At 39.6% G+C, this 15816-nt stretch overlaps 1 protein-coding gene across 4 annotated transcripts in view; it reads left to right on the top strand.

Moving 5' to 3' along the window:
• Positions 1-9: 9 nt before the first annotated feature.
• ATM (ATM serine/threonine kinase) overlaps positions 10-15816 on the top strand; it is a 77562-nt gene continuing 61755 nt past the window's right edge. For 3 of the 4 annotated variants that reach the window (XM_040583543.1, XM_040583542.1, XM_040583545.1), the window contains exons 1-11: positions 10-106; positions 1868-1969; positions 2054-2166; positions 3393-3538; positions 3932-4096; positions 10295-10460; positions 10752-10990; positions 11823-11986; positions 12370-12539; positions 14685-15056; positions 15611-15805. In XM_040583543.1, the coding sequence (XP_040439477.1) occupies positions 1898-1969; positions 2054-2166; positions 3393-3538; positions 3932-4096; positions 10295-10460; positions 10752-10990; positions 11823-11986; positions 12370-12539; positions 14685-15056; positions 15611-15805 (1802 nt within the window). In that variant the 5' untranslated portion in view covers positions 10-106; positions 1868-1897. Of the gene's footprint in view, positions 107-1867; positions 1970-2053; positions 2167-3392; positions 3539-3931; positions 4097-10294; positions 10461-10751; positions 10991-11822; positions 11987-12369; positions 12540-14684; positions 15057-15610; positions 15806-15816 lie in introns of those variants that run through there. The other variant, XM_040583544.1, reaches the window with a different exon arrangement.

Genomic DNA, 15816 nt, shown 5'->3' with positions numbered 1-15816 from the left:
CGCCGCCGAGCGTGCGCGCCGCTCCGCTCCTCTCCGCGCCGCCGGGCGCGCACCCAGCCGTGAGCGGCACGCGCTCTCCTGTCGGCTCCCGCCGCCCCGCTCGGAGGTGGGCCCGTTCCTGCCCTCCCCTCCCCAACCGCCGCGGCCCGCCCCTGCTCGAGGCTCCGTGGCCCTAAGGGGCTGCCCGGTTTCCCTTCCTTTCCCTTGGTTCAAGCCCTAGTGGCAGGGCGGGGAGCGCGGCCCTGCGCCGCTGCCCGTGGGTGGCTGAGGCGGGCGGCCCCCGAGGGGCTTCAGGCGGGATGTGGGGCGCCAGCGCTGGGGGCGGCCGGGGGCTGCCGGGGGGCAGAGCTCGGCGTGCCGCAGCGGCTGGGGGCGGCCCTGAGGCGCGGTACCCGGTCCGCTGTGCGGGAGCGCCGCTGCGGCTCCGTAACCAACGCCGCTCCGTGGTTTACTTCGTGTGTTGGCGTGTGCCTTCCTGGGCCCGTGTAATTTCTATAGGGGGTGGACGTGGTCGTAAGATGGTGGTTGGAGAACTGTGTCGCTAGTGAGAGAAATAGTAGATGGATTCAGTCTTAGGAATTCTTTGCTTTTGTTACGGCTGTTGAAATACCATGAAGCACAAACGAGAAGGACCGAATCCTTTCCCTTTGATCCCCAGGCCCTACAACATACAACCTATGTTGCCACAGTTCTTGGCCAGCCATTTTTTGGCTCATGGTATTTTAGATGCTGTTAGTGTCTTTAAAAGTTCGTTCTTCCTTTCTGTTTCTTTTTCAGCAAAAGCAGTAAGTTAGTAAAGGTAACACTTCATTATTTGAATGAGTTCAGTTGTACAGTACAGCCAGCCTTTGTGCTTACAGCATTTTCCTTTTCATACACACCCATCAGTCACTATACCTCTGATCATACTTAGCCCCAGCCTGATCTTGATTGAAGCCAAAGGAAATAAATATACTCTAAGACAGTAGATATTTAAAGTTTTCCTTGTCTAAATGGATGTTTTTATAGTCTCATTTAAGGGCTCAAGATGCACTGCAGCACATCGTGAATGCCTGTTCACAGTTGTTTATTACAACCTCAGAAGCATATGCTCGGATTTTCTTCCTCCTTGTCTGTTTTTTTCCAGTCAGAGTTTCCCATGGGTCTGCTTTAAAGGCATAAAAGGAGAAGCATGGAAGTTGTATACAGTTGCACTGTTGTGATCTGCTTCAGCATAACTTTATGTAAACCAGAAATGCAGTATCTAGCTAATTCCAACCTCTGTTGAAGGAAATGAGGAATAATCTTAAGTGGTCACAGATGGAAGAAGTTGTTTCCTCTTACAATTGATACCTGAGCGTTCTTTGACTTGTTGAGTCCAGAGGGATTTGTCAATGTGATAGTGCATACCTATGAAAATGTAGGATGTGAGAGCAGAAGGCAGTTTTGAAAGTGCTGCCTCCTGGCAGCAGCAGGTTAAGACAGCTACTGGTCATAGCTAGCTACTGAAAGTTGGTGGTGTTTGCCTGAATGTGTTCAGCTCTGTCATTTTAATTATATTGTCATTTTATTCCATATTCTCTGACCAGCTCTACTTTGTTGTCAGTCATAAAAAGGGAGGAAATCAGAGTCATATGAAAGAGGTCTCTGCTGTTACACTTCACTACTCTTCCCTGTGGGAATAGGTATATATTCTTGATGTGAGACTTTGCTTCAGTCTTGTGACCAGTAAGACTAACCCAAGACACAGATGAGCTTTTCAGTCAAGTAACGTGGCTTACTTTGATAGTGAATTTCCAATATATTGCATTCCCAGTTTTTAGACTGGTTGACTCAGCTCTGTGTTAAATAAAATAATTACAGTTTTATTCTTTTCTTCTGTTTGCAGATACAAATGACTCTTCTGTTAAACTGAACCATGAGTCTTGTGTTACAAGATCTGCTCATTTGTTGTCGTTGCCTTGAAAATGAGAAAGCTGTGGAGCGAAGGGTAACAGTTTTCTTTTGGTGTGTGTGCTTCAATTAGCAATGAAGGGAATCATTAATAATTATTTTTCTTGAAATATATTTTCAGAAGGGAATTGAAAATTTCAAGCGACTTCTTCGTGATTCTGAAACAATTCTCCAGCTGGACCGGAATTCTGATTCCAAACAAGGAAGGCAGCTCAACTGGGATGCTGTATTTAGGTAATTTATTTTTTTTTAATTACTTTGTGAATGGTCACAATTTTCTTACATGGAACATCATTTTTTTATTTATCAGACCTATTTTAATGCTTATCTTTCTGCATATTGATTTAGACTTCTTGTCAGCTTGTAAACAAGAAATTACTTATGTTAGTCTCTAAAGGAAGTAAATTTTAAATAGCTGAAAATGCAACACTTATCATGTACAGAAAACTGCTAGGAAACTGATTGTTAATTGGGTGGTAGTTTTTCCTTGCAAAAATAATAGTTAATACTTTTATTAAAAATGATTCTCTGCATCTGATTTTCAACATACAGTTCATATGTAGACTATAGATAGTTCATTAGATTTTTTTGTGTTACTGAGTTCTTCAGGACACAATAGGACTGTGGCTTGTGAATTAAAGAAACTGCTGAGGTTTGTAGAGGCCCATCTTTGATAATCTGCTTTGTGTACTACAAGATTGGACGGAGTGTGAGTGTGGTGAGTTCTTAGAGCAGCTGGGACCAGCGTTAAGTTTCATGTTAAAAGTGCATCTGAAACATTAGTTTTCATAGGCTGTTGTTTGCTCAGCTTTCCATTATGTTTTTTAATTGGACAACATTGGAACAGCTTTTATTTCATTGCTGTACCGAAAATATTGTAAGAAGTATCTGATAAAGTTTTTATGTTGCTTTTGAGATGACAAATAATATATTATACATAGGAGGAATGCAAAAATAGAGACTCTAAACTGAATACGGATAGTAGGCCAGAAAATCTATAGTAGTTGCCATTGACAAACCCACTGAAAAGTTTAATCTATTCTTTGGTCTAAAATCAAATCTATACGTTAATTTTAAATGATGGAGAAATAGGACTTCAAGGTTTCCCACAATAAAAACATGAAGAGTGCTTATTATTTTGTTGTATAATGTTGCAGCATAAATAAAAAGACTTAGCATTGCTTTTTTCCTAATCATAAATTGTATGTTTAACATTATGCAATGTTTAAAGAAAAGTTTGGTGCCAAACCAAGTTGCTTCTGGATTATCTTTACTACCTACAGCTCCTTTTATAGATTATTTCCATCATGCTTAGACTGCAATATACTTCAGTAGGTTTTAGTTTTTGATAATTAGTATTGTGAGAAGAATAAGCACTGACATTCTAGGCAACAACATTTACCTATTTTACTTGGGTCATAAATGTGCATATCCTTGATAAATATCTTTCATTTTTGAAGTGTCTTGCAGAAATATTTCCAGAAAGAAATTAAAAACTTTCAGCAGACAAAACCAAATGCATCTGCTTCAACTCAGACTACCAGACAGAAAAAGATGCAAGAAATTGGAAGTTTGGTCAAATATTTCATCAGATGTGCTAATAAAAGTCAGTGATACATAATCATATAGAATTATCGTTTTGTTTTGGTGCATTGCTTTCAACTTTTAATTTTTACTCTGAATTTACCAGGGTAGGGTTTGTCTTGCTTGCTTCCAAGTGTTTACAATTTAAATATCTTCATGTGAATCAGTCCTTTGTGCTCCTTCTCTGTCCTTGTTGATGTTCACAGTGCCTTTTTCTAATTATTCAATGTGTATTTAACTGATGTATCCTGTCATATGTAATTTCTTCTATAGAAATGGTTTGTTTAAGAAGATGATTCCTAACAACTGTTTCTGAACTGTAGGTGGTTTTTTTGATCTTTAAGTAAACATTTACAAACAATTAATTTCAGGTTTACTTGGCACACTTTCAGTCTCACATTGTTTCTTCATGTAGGAGGACCCAGACTGAAATGTCAGGAACTCCTGATTTACGTCATGGAAATTATAAGAGATCCAACAATTTGTGCTGCTTATGGATCTGATTGTAGTAGTATACTCCTAAAAGATATCCTTTCAGTAAGGAAATACTGGTGTGAGATATCCCAGCAGCAGTGGTCAGGTAATAATTTTTAAGACTACTTACAATTGTCTTTTCCTATTGTAGAAACATGTTTAGCTGCATTTTAATTTGTTTATGCCCTGGTGTGTGAGGTACTGCACAAAACATGGACTAAAATAGCGTCAGCCTCCAAGGCTTACAATTGTAATAGACAGAACAGCAAAGGTTAGGAATTGGGTTTTTTTCTTTCTGCATACTGTTTGTCATTTTTTTGTTGAAACATACATACCTCTATAGAATCCTGTTATGTGTGCGTGGTCTCTGCAGGATTTAACATGCATGACAAATCCATGGAATGTGTGTACTGGAAATAGCCTCAGTAGAACTGGTATTGATGTGCAGTTGTTTGCAAGTTATTAGGTACTGGCTGGTATAGTTATGATACAGTTGTTAATGTATTACTATTAAATTTTATTATCTGAGTTTTCTTGATTTACAAAGTTACTGTTTAATCACTGTTGTTATATGTACATATTGCATATAAAGAAGAAACTAGAAAGTTTTAATATTTAAATAGAGAAAACCAGATTAGAACATTAGGTAATGATACAGTATGCAAACGTAATTTTTCAGTTTTCAGAGGATTTGATTTGACTCCAAGACAGTTAACTTACTTAGCATGAGGAGGAATGTTTGTGTATTTTGAATCATCTGACATGTACTAAGCTCTCAACTCATCTGTTTTCATTTGTTGTTGTAATAGAACAGTAGTTTGGAAAAAAAACCCAGTATTACAAGTTCTACATTAGTTTGTTGAAGGTTGCATGTGCAATTCTGGAGAAAGTGTAGAAATACTGTCTTTATTTGCACAATGTAGTGCTTTGAAGTCAGAGTTTGGATTTCTGAAAAGCATTTTATGAGAAAATACTCTGCTTTGTAGCTTGAAGAGAGTTGCTTAACTACAGAATGGAAATAAACCTGCGGAGAACCGAGAAGAGGGGTCCTGGTGATACTGGGAGCGAAAGGGGAGGCAAAAAAACCTGCCAAAGGCTGGCAAAGCAGAATGACTAAAATGGAATGTTTCAGGATGGGAGATGTTATTGGGTAATTAGAGAGCCTGAGGGTAAGATCTCAGAAGTTAAAGAACTTCTGGTTCTTGGTACCGTTTGGCCATGGAGATAGAACTGGAAGTAGAAGATGGAAGGGAAAGCTGGAATTGCATGGGAAGGCTGCCTGAGACTAGGAGCCAGTGAGGGGGACAGAAGCCAAAGAAAGGGCTGTCAGCCTGCAAGTTGGAGCAGAATGCAAGGGCAGGGACTGACCAGATTGGGAGGCTGGAAGCTGGAGTTCAGAGCAACAAACAGGAAAGGCATCTGAAGAAGAACTGGGTACTTGGTTAGAACTGTGGGTAGGTAGGTAGGGAATGGGACAAGAAGCCAGGGATGTTGAAGACAGATATTGAAGATGGCAGAGAAGGGAAGCTGAGGCTGGCTATCACTGGAAGGGTGCTGCATACAGATTGCATGAGGAGCCTATAGGAGTCGCAGTGTGTTCGTTAGGTAGTTTTTAGGAACATGGAAGTTAGCTGAGTCTGTGTATGGATGGAAGATGGAAGTGTGGCAGAAGAAATTTTGATGCTAGATCATAAGAGTCACAGTGAAATTTAATTACTAAAGTGAGGCAGGACTGAAGGCCATAAATCTAGAGGAAGTCAGACTTAAATCCATTAAATGAAACAAGTTGCTTTTGTTAGATGAGGGATACATAAGTGTTGTAAGGGTTATCACAACCTTTTTTAGTGATTCCACCTTAATGCTTGTTTATAGCATTGAAGTATATATGAAGTACAATGGAGAAGTCTATTTTCTATTTACAAAATCAGTGATCTGCTTGCATGAGTTTAAAGTAGAACATGGATTCCAGCTGTTGCCCCAGAGCAGTTAGATTTGATAGGCAGATGCTGACTCCATGAGGCACTCTTATCTGCTGGAAGTTCTGAGTTTCTAAATGTTAGTAGTCGTACTCTTAAAAATTATGAGGAGCTGTCATATTGGTATATACTGGCTGCATCATCAGAGGAGTCACCTGAGGCTAGTGGAAGCTGTATGTAGTAGAAGCTGAACTCAGTCTTACTGAAGGAAACCGGAAGCCCTTTGAATTGATAATGGGACCATGTGCTTCTTGCATCTTAGGCATTGACTTCTTAATGATTAGATATTTTAGGGACCCGTGAGGACATCAGTGGGCATTTTTTGTATTGCCACAGTAGTAATGAAGGAGGACACTTCTTTGCTCAACTGCCTGACTCTCTCAAGAGGAGGAGGAGTCAAGGCTGCGACAGACTTCACATCAATTGATTCTGGTTGCAACTCAGTGCACTGGTGACAGTGTTGGACCAGCAGAGATTTATTCTAGTCCTGTACATGGCCTTATCAGAGAACTGGAAAGTTGAGGCATAGTTGCTCAAACTTCACTATTTGACAATCCCATCAGACTTTTGTGAAAATCCATTTGGGGTTGGATATTAATCAGAGGTAATTGGTTTGAATGCGGTAACATCACCCTTGAACAGTGTTCAGTACTAGGTATACTAGAACTACAGTAGGAACTCAAAGCGAAGATACGACCCAGTACATGACCATTCACACAGCTGTATTTTTTTTTTCTATTTCCCTGGCCCCTGAGTGTAAACCACAGTTTGTCTTTACCTGGCAAGGAGTACAATATGCCTAGAACTTTCTGCCACAAGGATTGAGGCATAGCCCATCTGTCACGGACTTGTACAGAAGGTTTTGGAAGAGGGCAGTGCCCCAGAACATTCACAGTATATTAATAACATTGTAGTATGGGGAAACACTAAGCGTGAAGTATTTAACAAAAGCGAAGAGATAATTAGAATTTTATTAAATGGAAGATTTGTGCTCAAAAGAGATAAGGTAATAACATGCAAGAAATAGTTTCTTGTTGTCAAATGGCAAGATGGGTGCTGTTGCAGTCCTACTGATGTGATTTGCAGCATCACAGCCATAGCACCACCGATCAATAAAAACAAAGCATAAATTTTTCTTGGAATAGTGAGGTTTTGGCAAATGCACGTCCCTGGATACAGTCTGCTCATGAACTTACTGTACCAAGTCACCAGGAAAATGGGCACACTTGAGCGACAATTTGAGCAATGATAAGATCTGACTGTAAGATACTAGCTATACCCTATCAGAAGAAGAAATACTGGCCATCTATGAAGGAATCTGGGCAGCATTTGAAGTAGTGGCAATGGAATCAGAAATGCTGCTGGCTTCTCATTTGCTGGTACTTCAGTGTTTCCTGAAAGGAGATCTGTCTTTGACTTTCTACACAACAAGTGTGACCTGGAATAAATGGACTCATAAGGGGAAACAGGGATGCCCCGGCATACTGGAGGATTTGATGGATTGGTCTAAAGATTGTGAATTTTGCGGTGTCACCCAAGGTATTACCAGATGCTTAAGAAGCCTTAGAATATGGCAGGCTTTCAAAAAATAAGTAATATGCCCTGTTCACTAATCATTCTTGCCTAATTCTGGGTGGTCTGTGAAGATAGAAAGCTGTCATTTGGAATCCTGACCAGCAGGATTGATGAGGTTGATGAAGGTGAAGGGCAGCCAAGTCAATATGCAGAAATGCAAGTCCTGAGACTGGCCGTTGATGCAGCATTACTGAGGAAACAGCACAGATTTTTTTTTTCCATAAAATGGCATCTTTAGACAAAGCAATTCTCAGTTTCTTGGCCAGAGACAGGTGGAATCTCATCTTAGATGTTTTATGGGTCCATCAGGTTACAAATATGTCCACTCAAGCTGCTGCAATCGACAAAGTCCTGGACTCGGAATGTAGAGTGATTTGTCTAAAGATGCCATTCTACAAGTAATAAGGGTGTTTGAAATCTGTTCGTTAGTGAAAAAAGCTAAACTACAAAAGGTATCAAAGTGTAAAAGCTGTCATTTAAACTATCTCATTGGAGGTGTGTGGTAGCTAGACTACATTGGACCTCTCTGCAGGCCTTGTAGAGACTGTCAGTATGTCCTAGCTGTTTTAAAGAAATGACTGCAAGCTGGCCTGGAGGCTTGCCCAGTAGCTTATGCCACTGCTAAAAGTACTGTATAGGTCTTGAGAAAGAAATTTGTGGAGAAACGGTACACCAGAAATAATTGAGTCTGATAATGGATCTCACAGTAAAAATGAATGAGATAGTCCATTAGTGCTCCAAGATCTCATCCAGTACTCCCTCAGGCACTCAAAGCAACAGAGAATTCTTGATCCATCTTCCAGTAAACACCAGCCACCAAAAAAAGGAGGAATTCATACTGCTAAGGAAGCCTCTTTCCACTCTTGCTGCTTAATAAATTACACTGCATCTTCCTTAATCTAAATGTCCAAATGTTCTATTTGCTGCCCCAACCCCTGGTACTGAAGTGAGCGTGTCTTAGCGTTTTCAGAGCTGGATTTCACCTTTCTGCTGTAGTAATTAAGGCAGAACTGGATCTATCCTAGTATTAATGCCGCCTGCAGAAACTATCTTGATACCTTAAGAACTGTGGGAAGGATGACAATAAACAACAGAACCATACATTATCGCATATATTCAGGGACCAACAGACTTGCTTTACTGTCTTTTGTATATTCTTCTAAAGAGGAGGATGCCATAGCAGCTTCTTTCCCCTACCTCTTCACTCCTGATCTGATCAGGGTCACGTGAGTTCTGCAAATGACCCTATGCCTTCTTGGAAAGAAGGTGTGGTATTTCTATTGAATTTGGCACCAGTGTTATGAAAGACTTGGTGAAGGTGGCATTGTGGGTCCTGCTGGAGTCCAAGATGTCCATAAATCTACAAAGGCCTTCACAACAATGAAGCAGTAGCATTTCAACCTATTTATTTATTTATTTATTCATTCATTCATTCATTTACGTATGTATGTATGTATAGTTGTCCTGGGCTGGCTTTTCCACAACACAGGAATCCAGAGCTCAAGGCCCTAGGTGATGCCATCAGTGTCACCTATGCAGAGTATTCAAAAGAAGAGAATCTGAGAGAGCGCCTCAGAGGCCTTGATCCTGACTGTCTGTGGAGAGCTTACCCTAAACTGATGAGCTACTGACCATTAGCGTTGAGGGTTGTCAGGCTCTTCTGGGTCATAGTCACTCTATAGAGCAAAAGTGTAGTATCTGGTCATTCTGCATCCCAAGGACTATACGATACAGCTGCTCTGAGGTCATGTCTGGTTGACTGTGAACAAAGGATTCATAGTGGCTGGGATTCCCAAAAGATCATTCTACCTACATTTTTCCTTAGAAAAAAGAAGGCTTGCGAGGTGGATGTCTAATCACTCAAAGTGTTGTCCCAGAATAGCTGCCGAGGTCATAGGACTGAATCGGTATTTCTTCCCAAGGTGGTTCTTTGCAGTGGATATTGTCCATTGGTGGACTGAGGGACAGTATCATGTCACTTGTAGGTGACATAAATGAAATAGCAGCAAGGCTTTTCTGTATGTATTGTGCTAAACTGGTGGTGATGTTTGGGTCAGTAGTGTGCTGCCATGATTTCTATGAGGCTGATGAAAGGACAGCGTGGTGATTCCTCAATGGGCCTTCACATAAAGCAAAAGTCTGAGGAAGGGGCATTTCCTTCAGAAAACTTGTGAATGAGTGCAAAGCATGGGCGTGTTGGGCTGCAGGCTGGAGTAAGCTAGCTGAACTGCATGTAATGGAAATAGGGGGAGCATCAGCACCAACTTTCTGATCTGTTTACCTGTTCCTGCTACACCAAATTCTTTGTTAATGTATGTGTGGCTTTTAATTGTTTCTGAGTACTTTTATTCTGTATTCTGCAACAAATGGAGCTCATTGTACTGAGCAATCAATGTAGAGTAGAAGTTGAGTGTGGAAGTAGCTGTGAAAGTTGATCATGTGGCTATAGCTACTTTGCTCAGTGTAGATCACTGTAGATTTGTAGAACACAAAGCAGATCGTATCCCAGCTTGGAAAGAATATAACTTTACTTCCAGCGTAGACAAGACCAGATGTTTTATTTTTTTTCCCCAGTTAACTTTGTGAATAATTACATGCAGCTGAATTCAGAATGGTGGTTTCTGTATATTTAATGCAGCATTTTGCTTCAAGCATTTTTATGTAATCATCTGTAGTATGTATGTTTTTATATGTATTTGTATATTTAAAACATATATACATGCTATATAATTTATTTTTTAATACATTTGCAGAGTTGCTGATCCTTTACAGCCAATTATACCTCAGACCTTCTGGGAAGATTAATAGAGTCTTGGTAGCTAGGATAATTCATACACTTATGAGGGGGTACTGCTTCCAGACCGATGGGTTGAGTTCTGATATGTTTATCTTCTTTTCGAAAGCAATGCAGTGTGCAAGGTATGTTGCAAGTGCTCCTTTTGTATGCTAATACCTACTTTTAAAGAATTAACTCATTTTAAGTATTTGGGATTAGAATTGAGTAATAGCAGGTAATACTACTTTAGACATATTTTGTTCTGTCTTTGAACACCAGTTTAATAAATTCTTTAAAATATTAATAACTTCTGCATTTGTTAGGCCAATGATATTCTGAATATAGTTTCTTGCTAGTATTTACATTTAAACAATTCCTGTGAAAAGACATAGATTATTTCTTCTGGAAGTTTGACTGTTGGGTTTATGTTGCAGGCAGGAGAAGAATACTGCAGGCCTGGATCATATTATTGGGGCAATGAATGTCTTCTGCAGTAAGTTTGCTGTCAACTGTCGTATACGGATTTGTAAAATAGGAGAAGAAATTTTGCCTACAGTGCTTTATATATGGACTCAGTATAGACCAAAAGATTCCCTGAAGGAATCAATAATTGAATTATTTCGTCTCCAAGTTCGTATTCATCATCCAAAAGGTGCAAAAACTCAAGGAAAAGGTATAATAAAAAGCTCCCTGTTTTTTTTTTTCTCATCACTGTATATGATGGTTCAAATTATTGTAACAACTTACTGAATTTTGATACTGAGATTTGGGAACATTAATGGGAGTGATGTTTACTTGTCAGTAGTTTTATGCAAGAGGTTAATATGGAGTGAAATGGAAATGAGTTTTCAAATTACTCTAAGAGGATGTTAATTGTATTAAGTCCTGTGACGGTTGGTTATTTTATTTTTTTTTGTTATCAAAAGGTGACTTCAAAGTACTGAATCAAAACACAAATCTTTGGGGAAGGGAAATAACAGTTTAGAATGGGTTTAGATTGGTACATGTATTCATATCTTACCAGGTTTTATTTAAGCCCAGAGATTACTGCTATGGTCTAAGCCTGATTTACTGTATAAAACCGGTCAGAGAACATCAATCAGTAGTTGTGTTTGTCTATTTCAGTTATAGTATCATTTTTTTAAAAGTTGTGAGGGTTTTTTTTGGTTGGTGTTTTTACTTTGTCTACAAATGGCAGTTTATAATTAGTCTGAATTTATCTATTGCATTTCATTGTAGTCTTTCCAGTTAGATGAAGAATTGTTTATTAGAAACATTGTTCCTACCCTAATTACTTCTATATGGTGATTAAATTATCTCATAACTTTTTTCACTTTTTCACTTTAGTCATTCTTTATTATAAGACTAGTTTTGCAGGCTTGCATTTGTTAAGCTTTGTATGCTTTACTCTGATTGTGGCTGTATTTTGCATTGTCTAGGTAGGTTTACATATTATATCAAGTGGGTGGTACATGTTACCTTTTAATTGTTTTTTGCACTTATAGGTGCATATGACTCAACAAAATGGCAGAGTATCTTACATAACCTATATGATCTGCTGGTGAATGAAATAAATCTCATCAGTAGTAGAGGAAAGTATTCTTCAGGCTCACGTAATATTGCTGTAAAGGAAAACTTGATCGAGTTAATGGCTGATATTTGTCATCAGGTAACATTTTTATTTGAATATAAAGTTGACCTTGTATTTACTATGTGGTATGTTTTGTTTTTTGAATATGGCTTTAGCATTTCCTTAAAATCATGCACTGAAGTATTAGTACCTTTTTTCTGTATTCTGTTGTGTTTAGCTGTTAATTTTTGTGCAGTTTAGAAATGTGTGAACTCCTAACTTATACTATGTTTCACTAGTGTTGCTTATTAGAATATAAACAGAGGTTCTGTTATAGTAGAGAATAATAAATAATAATTCTGATTGACTCTTAAGAGATTTTATGCACAGCAAAAAATGGAACAGTTTAGTTTGACATTTCAGTTTTCCTGTGAATACTACTTTTTTCTATTTGTGTACTTGCTGATTTCTCTTTATAAAAGACTTTTACAGAGGATACCAAAGTTCTGGAAATTACCCAGTCGCATGCTGTTTCACAAAGAGAGTTCAGGGATGAAACAATACCAGGCAAGCGCAGGAGGATTGAACTAAGTTGGGAGGTAATTCGAGACAACCTGCAAAGATCCCAGAAGGATTTTGATGTCATACCTTGGTAATAACATCTTTACATGAAACAAATATTACTGCAGACATCTTTTTACATTTAGGCGTACTTCTGAATATGTTGTGCTTTCAAAATAGGTGTCTGCACGTGGTGTAATTACATATCTAAGCACTAAGCTTAGATTCTCACAGCATTTGGAAAGTAATGAGCAGTGGTTTTGGCACTCTTGCTTTAAAAGCTTTGTATCTGTGGTTTCCTAAGAAGTAACAAATGAGGTCTGGTAAACTGTGTTGTAGTGTATAAGGTAATACTGACTGATTTTTTTACCTGTCTTTTGTGCTAGATATTACTAGTCTTTATGTGTGTTGTGTGTGTGATCCAGTTCATGAGTATTACAGAATCACAGAATGGTCAGGGTTGGAAGGGACTTCTGGAGATCATCTAGTCCAACCCCCTGCTAAAGCAGGTTCTCCTAGGGCAAGTTGTACGGAGTCACATCCAGGTGGGTTTTGAACGTCTCCAGAGAAGGAGACTGCACAGCCTCTGTCTGGGCAACCTATTCCAGTGCTCCATCACCCTCAAAGTAAAGCAGCTCTTCCTCATATTCAGAAGGAACTTCTTGTGTTGCGTTTGTGCCTGTTGCCCCTTGTCCTGTCACTTGGCAATACAGAAAAGCACCTGGCCCCATCCTCTTGACGCTCACCCTTAAGATATTTATGCATTGATAAGATCCCTCTCAGCCTTCTCCTCCCCAGGCTAACCAGGCCCAGCTCTCTCAGCCTTTCCCCATAAGGGAGATGCTCCAGTCCTCTCATCAGCTTTGTAGCCCTCCACTGGGCCCTCTCCAGTCCAGTAGAATTAGGAAATTAATGCGAGATTTACTGCTGTCTTAAGCTGGTTGTGTCATACGACAACAGCCATTAACAGTTCGGCCATTTTGAGCTAGTTCACACAGTTTACTATAATACTTGACCTGGAAACTGTGCCACATCCAACCTAGCCTTGAACGCTGCCAGGGATGGGGCAGCCACAATTTCTTTGGGCAACCTGTGCCAGTGCCTCACCACCCTCACAGTAAAGAATTTCTGCCTAATGTATCATCTAAATCTACTCTCTTTCTGTTTAAAGCCATTCCCCTTGTCCTATCACTACATGCCCTTATAAAAAGTCCCTCTCCAGCTTTCCTGTAGGCCCCTTTAGGTACTAGAAGGCAGCTGTAAGGTCTCCCCAGAGCCTCCTCTTCTCCAGGCTGAACAACCCCAACTCTCTCAGCCTGTCTTCATAGGAGAGCTGTTCCAGCACTTTGATCATCCTTGTGGCCCTTCTCTGGAACTGCTCCAACAGGTCCTATGTCTTTTTTAAGTTGCGAGCCCCAGAGCTGGATGCATTACTTCAGGTGGGGTCTCAGGAGAGTAGAGGGGGAGAATCACCTTCCTCAACCTGCTGGTCATGCTTCTTTTGATGCAGCCCAGGATTACACTGGATGTTTTTTGCTTTTACTGTTCTCTCTGTCTTCCTGACTTTTCTTGGAAACTGCTGTACAAGATACCAGAACAGTGTAGCTGCTTGTGAACTGAGTCCTGAGCTGAGGCAGCAAGTTTGTGTGTGTGTGTGTGTGTGTGTATTGAGGCAAAGTGGCTGTTTAGGATCCTGTTGAGAAGTTAATATGCCATTCTGTGTGGAGGTAGCATCTCCAAGAAACACTGCAAGTACTGTTATTTACTAATTTGAGTAGAGTTGCACCCATTGCTATGAGCAAAACCCTTCCAACTTACCATACTTAGCTTAACATCTTGTTCATTAGATAAATTTTATTTGTCTTATCTGCAAAGACGTTGCTGTAATGTTTCCTGCTCATGTAACTTCGCCCTTGAGGTCACTCCATCGGTCAGAGTGTATAACAGGCTAGCCCAGAAGAAGGAGAAAAATAATTTTTTTGCTTGAAATTTTCTTCCCTTGTGGTCATGAATCAGTGAAGTCAGCTTGTAAATTAGTGATAATAAAGCTAGATGACCAGACCTCACAAGTAAACCCAGTAGAAATACTGAATCTTTAACCTTTGATAGTAAACAAATAGCTTAATACTGGAAGTAGAAATGTGAAATGACAATCAGAGAACACTTTGTTCATTTACCTATGAAAATGCAGATTTATGTATGTTTGGTATTAATTGCTTCACTTTGTGTTTTCAAGGTTACAGATTACAGCTCAGTTAATATCAAAGTATCCCATGAGTCTTCCAAACAGTGAGCTACCTCCCTTACTTAATGTACTTCACCAGTTACTGCCTCAGCAACGCCGAGGAGAAAGGACCCCGTACGTGCTGAAGTGCCTTACAGAGATAGCTTTGTGTCAAAACCAGAAAACTGATTTGAAGAGCACCCACAAGCTGGAGCTCCAGAGAACCTGGGCAAAGATTTGGTCTCTTACCATTCGTAGCGTAAGTTTCCAGCAAATTGAAGCAGAGAGCTTTGGGCTACTTGGAGCTATGATTCGAGGAAACCTTGTTGTAACAGATAAAGAACTGTGGAAGATATTTTCAGGACCTGCATGCAAGCCTTCAAGGTAAAATGAGAAGCAAGGATAATATTTTTTTGTCTGATTCCCATTGCTCTTTACTGTGCAGCCAAACCCACTGTATTATTAAAAATGCTGTTATTGTTGTTGCGGCTGTATTTGTAGTTAAAAGCTGCCCACATTCGTGTTTCAAGCATTTGAAATGGACATAATTACCTAAGTCTGAAAGCAGAGGCAGAAGAGGCAAGCATCTTCAAATTTAAAATTGACTAACAGTGTAAAATGGAATAAAAATTAAAATCTGACTGAAAGAGATGTTGATTTTCTGAAGTTAAGAAGTATGTTTCCTTCTAGGTTTTGATTCTAAAGTAAGTATTCTGAAACAGTCTTTAAAATAGACTGGGAAAGTCTGTAATAGCCCAAATGTGGCTTTTTGGAAATGCAGATTCTAATAGAGGAGTTTTCTAGTATGTGTGCTTACTAACTTGCTTATGTCCTTGATGCTCCCTGAGCCTGCAGAAATACTGACTTTGCTTTAGAGTGCTGAACAACAAATACCACATTGTTTCTCACAAATGCCCTGTGTTCAATTTTTGTTACAGTTCTGCTGTATGTTGTTTATCATTAGTGATGTCTGCCTATTCAGTGCCAGGAAATTTGGACATAGGAATGGAACAGAATAATTGTGAAAGAAATCTGGATTCTGTGTTAAAGGAGGCAATAATGAAATGGGTACTGTCCTGCTATTTGGAGGAGGAAATGGAAGAATGTGTGGAGTTGCCTCCAGTGCTCTGCAGGTAAAGTCTTT

This window comes from Falco naumanni, chromosome 2 (assembly GCF_017639655.2).
Source record: "Falco naumanni isolate bFalNau1 chromosome 2, bFalNau1.pat, whole genome shotgun sequence".
Classification (NCBI taxonomy): Eukaryota; Metazoa; Chordata; class Aves; order Falconiformes; family Falconidae; genus Falco; species Falco naumanni.
This window is presented reverse-complemented; position numbering and strand designations above follow the sequence as displayed.